Here is a 7,565-nt window from a genome sequence, read left to right as displayed (position 1 = left end):
TCTTTTTAGGTAAGATCGGGACCAAACACGCAATAAAAACAAATGGTAGAGATCATTCGATCATTCGAGTTAAAAAAAATAAATTAAGATCAAAAATACAAATTAACCCAAACTATAACACCATTGATGTAATTTGCTCTTACTTATTTTAGCCTTTTTTCTTTTCGTCGTAATATTTACACTTTGGTAGGCGCGTGACTGGACGTTGGGATCCTGAGATCTGATCTACCCAGCTCAACAACCCACTCAGGCACTCACCCACCCCAAACCCCTGCCTACCCCGCCTCAAGTTTCTATAAATAAACACCATTCTCCATTCTCTCCGATTCGTGTCAACCATTCTTCTCTCCCTTATCACCGGAATTACGAAACAACTAGTCTCCTTCGAGACTCCTTTTGATTCGTAACTTCCTCTTCTACCGCCGTTTACAGGTACGCCCTGTCTCTCGGTCACTCATTGCTTGAATGGGTTGTATTAAGTTCGATTTGGACTCTTCTAGACTTGTGTCTGCTGCTACCCTTTCTGCATTTGATAAAAACATGCGTGTTTTGCACTAGTTAATTTGTTTTATGAAGATTAAACTGGATTTTTAAAATGTTAAGTAATGGAGCTAGATCTGCATGTAAGCGTCCATGATCTGATCCCATATCCCATTATCTATGTAGATTTATGTTATCTATTTGTGAAGAAGAGAGCATTTAGTCATTTATCAAGGATATTTTATCATTTTTATGCAATGTAGAACCAGATAGATATGTTTATGATAATTGTGAAGTTTTTGGTTTAGTAAATATGAATTAAGCGATTGGATTATCGAGATCACACGATCTGGCAATTTTGTATGTTTTTTTGTCTGTACATGGACTTTTACTTGATATTTGTACTCGCATGGGTATGATAATTGGATATTATCTGGTGTTCTAGGATATTGAGAGCAATTGATCTACTGAGATTTTGCTTTGCGATAGATAGAAGAACTTTCCATTTGCTTTAGTTTTCTGTAACAATTGTCTTTTAAGCGTGACATGATAACTTAAGCTTTATATGCATGTGATAAGAGATTTGGGAGGCTCCTCTTACAAATCTTACATGAATAGAATAAAATTGATACCGGTTGGTATTTAAGTGGAAATTTCCTGCATGACAGCACTTATTCCCAATTATGTTTTTCTAGTCGATATTAGTATAAGCAGAGAATTTTGACAATGGTCATGATTAGTGCAACGCAAGAAACCTTTGATTATCTCATTTGATCAAGTCTATACTGGTTCAAAATGTGTCTTTCTAGAGGTAGAATGACCTAATACGGAGTATAGTGCAACTTTAAAGTTGTAGGTGCTGTGTCATCATTGCATGATTGCTTCTGTACCTGGCCATCTTAGGATTAATTTTTGACTTGTGGTTGAAACAGGACAATGGCATCCCACATTGTTGGTTATCCCCGTATGGGACCCAAGAGAGAGCTGAAATTTGCTCTTGAATCTTTTTGGGATGGCAAGAGCAGTGCTGAGGATTTGCAGAAGGTGGCTGCTGATCTCAGATCATCCATCTGGAAACAGATGTCTGGTGTTGGCATCAAGTACATCCCCAGCAACACCTTCTCTTACTATGATCAGGTTCTTGACACCACTGCCATGCTTGGTGCTGTCCCCTCAAGATACAACTGGAATGGTGGTGAGATTGGTTTCGACACTTACTTCTCCATGGCCAGAGGAAACGCCTCTGTCCCAGCTATGGAAATGACCAAGTGGTTTGACACCAACTAGTAAGTTTCATATTGGCCCCTTAGTTTTTTGGATCTTGTCGATTCTAATAATACTGATGCCTTGACGAACAGCCATTTCATTGTCCCAGAGTTGGGCCCTGACGTGCAATTCTCTTATGCTTCTCACAAGGCTGTGACCGAATACAAGGAGGCTAAGGCTGTACGTGTTGTTGATATGCTCTTTCCGGATTCTTTTAAACAGGATGTAGTAATCTTTTTTGGTTAATATGTTGGTTGGTTGTTTGTAATGCAACAGCTTGGAGTTGATACCGTACCCGTCTTTGTTGGCCCAGTCAGCTACTTATTGCTGTCAAAACCTGCAAAGGGTGTCGAGAAAACCTTTGATCTTCTGTCCCTTCTTGATAAAATCCTTCCAATCTACAAGTATGCCTCTTTTCTCTCGATCATTTTCATGTTCTTCACAATAAACTACAATCATTACAACAATAATTACCCCTGCAGGGAAGTGATTGCCGAGTTGAAGGAAGCAGGTGCTACATGGATCCAGTTTGACGAGGCTACCCTTGTGAAGGATCTTGAGGGGTACCAATTGGAAGCTTTCACCAAGGCCTACTCTGAGCTAGAATCGGCCTGCTCTGGTCTTAATGTTATTGTTGCCACCTACTTTGCTGATGTTCCAGCTGAAGCATTCAAAACCCTAACTTCATTGCCTGGAGTTGCTGGATTCACTTTTGATTTGATCCGTGGTGAAAAGACTCTTGAATTGATCAAGAGCAGCTTCCCATCTGGGAAATATCTTTTTGCTGGAGTTGTTGATGGAAGGAACATCTGGGCTAATGATCTTGCTGGTTCTCTCACTGTCCTTGAGTCTCTCGAGGGCATTGTGGGCAAAGGTGTGCTTTTCTTTCGTTTTAACCATATTAATCTTTTCCTTTCATTTACCCGAATGAATTCCCTAACATAAAATGAAAATGTGAAATATGTAGATAAGCTTGTGGTTTCGACCTCTTGCTCACTCCTTCACACTGCTGTCGATCTTATTAATGAGACTAAATTGGATGATGAGATCAAATCATGGCTCGCATTTGCTGCTCAAAAGGTTGTTGAAGTCAATGCATTGGCCAAGGCTCTAGCTGGTCACAAAGACGAGGCCTACTTCTCAGCCAATGCTGCTGCTCAGGCTTCAAGGAAGTCCTCCCCAAGAGTCACAAATGAATCCGTGCAGAAGGCTGTAAGTGATTAAAACCCCCTTCCTTTTCTATATATGAAATTACTGTTAAAAAAAAAAAAGTTGATGCTGACACCTGCATTCTCAGGCCGCTGCTTTGAGAGGCTCAGACCACCGTCGTGCCACCAATGTCAGTGCCAGGCTGGATGCCCAACAGAAGAAGCTCAACCTTCCAATCCTCCCAACCACCACCATTGGCTCTTTCCCACAAACCATCGAGCTCAGGAGAGTTCGTCGTGAGTACAAGGCTAAAAAGTGAGTGGTTTGTATACTTTTATATAATTTCAAACTGATTCGCTTACTTTTTATAAAAAAAAATCTCAAAAAAGTATATGTTTATATTTATAGAATCTCTGAGGAAGAATATGTTAAGGCCATCAAGGAGGAGATCTTCAAAGTTGTCCAGCTTCAGGAAGAACTTGACATTGATGTCCTTGTCCATGGAGAGCCAGAGGTATATTTGATAAACACAATCTAAATTAATTCATTTCAATCGGTTTCATAAAAAAGGGGGTTGGCTAAAAAACTGCATGTAATGTTTGTTTGTTTCAGAGAAACGACATGGTTGAGTATTTTGGTGAGCAGCTGTCCGGTTTTGCCTTCACCGCAAACGGATGGGTGCAATCCTACGGATCTCGGTGCGTGAAGCCCCCAATCATCTACGGTGATGTCAGCCGACCAAAGGCCATGACCGTCTTCTGGTCATCCATGGCCCAGGAAATGACCAAACGCCCCATGAAGGGTATGCTCACCGGCCCCGTCACCATTCTCAACTGGTCCTTTGTCCGTAACGACCAACCCAGGTATAAATCACAAAATCCAATATATATATATATATATATATATATATATATATATATATATATATATATATATATATATATATATATATATATACACACACACACACACACACACACACATACAAAGTAGGTTGCTAAAACTGACGGACATATTTTCTGTGTGTCTCCAGATTTGAAACTTGCTACCAGATTGCTCTGGCAATCAAGGATGAAGTTGAGGATCTTGAGAAGGCCGGAATCACGGTTATCCAAATCGACGAGGCGGCACTGAGAGAAGGATTGCCGCTAAGGAAAGCGGAGCACGCCTTCTACTTGGACTGGGCTGTTCACTCTTTCAGAATCACAAATGTAGGCGTTGCTGACACCACACAGATCCACACCCACATGTGCTACTCAAACTTCAACGACATCATCCACTCCATCATCAACATGGATGCTGATGTCATCACCATTGAGAACTCAAGATCTGATGAGAAGCTTCTGTCCGTGTTCCGTGAGGGAGTGAAATATGGTGCTGGAATCGGGCCCGGTGTGTATGACATTCATTCTCCAAGAATCCCCTCCATGGAGGAGATTGCTGACAGGGTCAACAAGATGCTTGCCGTTTTGGAGACCAACATCTTGTGGGTCAACCCGGATTGTGGCCTCAAGACAAGGAAGTATGGCGAAGTCAAACCCGCTCTTTTGAACATGGTCACCGCTGCCAAGAAGCTCCGCGCCGAGCTCGCCAGCGCCAAGTGAGCGACCCTGATTGATGATTCTCAAGAAGAAAAGTCGGAAGAAGAAAAAGAGGTGTCTTGAGTTTTAATATGTGATACATTAATTGATATTTTCAATAACTGTTGTTGATGGTATGTTTTTTTTGGTGGGTTTTATTGTTCTTTCTGGCTATTATGCCACTGTTATGTTACTCTTAGAAAGTAAATGGAATCTGAAAGTATACGTTTCATTCAAAGGGACTTGCATTGAAAGTGTAGCCAATTGATGTGGACTTGTTAATTTGTTGATTCTTGAAAAGATATTATGCAGCAAAATATTAGTTGCGAGACTCATGTATTATATCGGTTAACTTAAAAAATTTAAATATAAAAAAATAAATATTTAACAACTTTGAATTTATAAGAAAATAAGAAAAAATAATAAATTATTATAATTGAAATGTTTTTTATTTTTTAAATTTAAATAAATAATTTAAATAAATAAACAAAAAAACTAATTAGCTTTAATTTTGAAATTAAAAGGTAAGTTTATTAATAACATTGATATCCATTTATTATTATATTTATTGCAAATATTACATTAAAGTATTATGTGGAATTAAAAAAAAAATAGAATAAAACTTATAAATGAGAGTATGACAAGTGTCAAAAAAACCTTCATTTATTAGAGTAGACTAGATACTTTGAGATCATGATTTATGTGTGATCGGGTCTGATTGGATATAACTGGACTTAAAATTTTGCTATTGAAAAATCAAATTTGTTGGGTTTCTTACACTGAGCAGGCTCAGATGACATGATATTTGAGCATGCTCAAGACTGACATTCGTCAGTTTGTTGCTACCCAGTGGTGTGATACATTATTGGAGTTACAGGAGGTCGCTAGGCGGCGAGAGTTGGAGATTGAGTTACAGCTGCAGGAGCAAAGTCAGGCCCCAACGCAGTCGCAGCTTGCACAAAGTGGTCCAAGACCGCTGATTCTAGGTCTGGAGGCTAGCACGGCCGCACTTGTGGGAAGTGCGGGAAGAGTCACTCAGGAGTTTGTAGATTGGGTAGTGCGTGCCGCAAATGCGGCAAGGATGGGCACTTTACGAGAGATTGTCGCTAGCCAACCCCGGTTCAAGATATGAGGATCTGTTATCATTGCGATCAGGTTGGTCACGTGAAGACCAACTGTCCATGACTCGTTGCTAGGTCGGTGCAGGCTCCAGTGCCGGCTACACTAATGATTACTGACAGTAGTCAGGGTAGAGCAGAGCCTCCGAAGGCTCGGGGACGTGCCTTCCAGCTTACAGCCGAGGAGGCCAAGACAGCGCCAGATTTGGTTGTTGATACGTTTCTATCCCTTACCTGCTTTGATATTATTTGACTCGTGCGCGAGTCGGTTATTTGTTTCTCGATCGTTTAGTAGGGAGTTCAGTTTGCTTGTATGAGAGCTAGAGTGTCCGTTGCGAGTCTCTATTGCCAACGAACATGGGGTTTCTGCTTCTTTAGTCTATCGAGGTTGTGTTCTGGAGATCTTCGGGGTATCCTTCTCGATAGACTTGATTTCGATTCACATGGGGGATGTATGTGTGATTGTTGGTATGGACTGGTTGAGTCGCTTCGGTGCCATGATCGACTGCGAGGGTCAGCGGGTGGTAGTTCGAACCCCAAGTGGGGGAGAACTGGTTATCTACGGAGAGGGCACCAGATTGGGATCAGGGTTTTGCTCAGCTGCCAAGGCTTGACAGTATATTCGGCACGGGTGTGCGGGTTATTTGGCGTATGTGGTGGATATGCGGGTCAAGGATGAGGTTTCGGTGTCGGACGTTCCGGTTGTCAGAGAGTTCGTTAACGTGTTTCCAGAGGGGTTACCCGGAGTGCCTCTGGAGAGGTAGGTCGAGTTCAGGATCAACCTAGTGCCAGGTGCGGCCCCTATCGCCAAGGCACCGTACCGATTGGCACCACCTAAGATGCAGGAGCTGTCATCTCAGCTACATGAACTGCTAGGCAAGCAGTTCATCCTTCTAAGCACTTCTACGTGGGGAGCATCGATTCTCTTCGTTAGGAAGAAGAATGGTGCGCATCAGATGTGCATTAATTACCGGGAGTTGAACAAGTTAACAGTGAAGAACCGTTATTTACTCTTGAGGATAGATAATCTCTTCGATCAGTTGCAGGGAGCGTCTTGGTTCTCCAAGATAGACCTGAGGTTCGGGTACCATCAGGTCAGGGTTAGGGAGGAGGACGTGGAGAAGACTGTGTTCCAGACTCTTTATGGACATTATGAGTTCGTGGTGATGTCGTTTGGGCTCACCAATAAGCCGACATTGTTTATGGACCTGATGAATCGGGTATGCAGACCACTACTCGATCGCCCAGTCATTGTATTTATCGATGACATCTTGGTGTATTCCAAGACCAGGGAGCGGCATGAGGAGCATCTCCGTGAGTTATTGGGAGTTTTGAGTCGAGAACGGTTGTATGTCAAGTTCTTGAAGTGCGAGTTTTTGTTACGAGAGGTTTAGCTCCTTGGACACCTTATTAACCAGGAGGGGACTTTGGTCAACCCGGCCAAGTTCGAGGCGGTTATGCAATGGGAGGTTCCGAAATCTCCCTCGGATATCAGGAGCTTTTGGGATTGGCAGGGTACTACTGGAGATTCATATAGGATTTCTCTAAGATTGTGGTACCCCTTATTCGTCTGACGAGGAAGGGGGTGGACTTCCGGCCCTCATTCGTCTGACGAGGAAGGGGTGGATTTCCGGTGGGGCCCTGAGCAGCAGACTGCATTTGAGACTTTACAACAACGAATTTGCGAGGCGCCAGTTTTGACACTCCCTGAGGGAGTTGAGGATTTTGTGGTGTTTTGTGATGCTTCTATCATCGGGTAGGGAGCAGTCCTTATGCAGAGAGGACGTGTGATAGCTTTTGCTTCGCTGCAGTTGAAGCCGCACGAGATGACATACCCCACTCATGATCTGGAGCTAGGAGCGGTGGTATTCGCTCTCAAGATCTGGAGACATTAACTCTATGGAGTCCACTCTACCATATACACGGACCACAAGATCTTGCAGAGTTCTCTTACAACAATGGCTTTCATTCC

The 7,565-nt window shown here is 42.5% G+C and overlaps 1 protein-coding gene across 1 annotated transcript; it reads left to right on the top strand.

Moving 5' to 3' along the window:
• Window positions 1-272: 272 nt before the first annotated feature.
• Window positions 273-4,713, top strand: LOC111899782 (5-methyltetrahydropteroyltriglutamate--homocysteine methyltransferase). Its single transcript, XM_023895629.3, has 10 exons — window positions 273-432; window positions 1,413-1,766; window positions 1,839-1,926; window positions 2,023-2,150; window positions 2,229-2,620; window positions 2,714-2,958; window positions 3,044-3,210; window positions 3,304-3,409; window positions 3,508-3,758; window positions 3,929-4,713. Exons 2-10 carry the CDS (start codon window positions 1,417-1,419, stop codon window positions 4,497-4,499), a joined length of 2,298 nt encoding a protein of 765 aa, XP_023751397.1. The 5' UTR covers window positions 273-432; window positions 1,413-1,416; the 3' UTR covers window positions 4,500-4,713.
• The last annotated feature ends 2,852 nt before the right edge of the window (window positions 4,714-7,565 follow it).

The sequence above is a fragment of the Lactuca sativa genome, chromosome 2, assembly GCF_002870075.4.
Source record: "Lactuca sativa cultivar Salinas chromosome 2, Lsat_Salinas_v11, whole genome shotgun sequence".
Taxonomy (NCBI): domain Eukaryota; kingdom Viridiplantae; phylum Streptophyta; class Magnoliopsida; order Asterales; family Asteraceae; genus Lactuca; species Lactuca sativa.
Note: the sequence above shows the minus strand (reverse complement) of the source record. Positions and strands in the feature narration are given on the sequence as shown.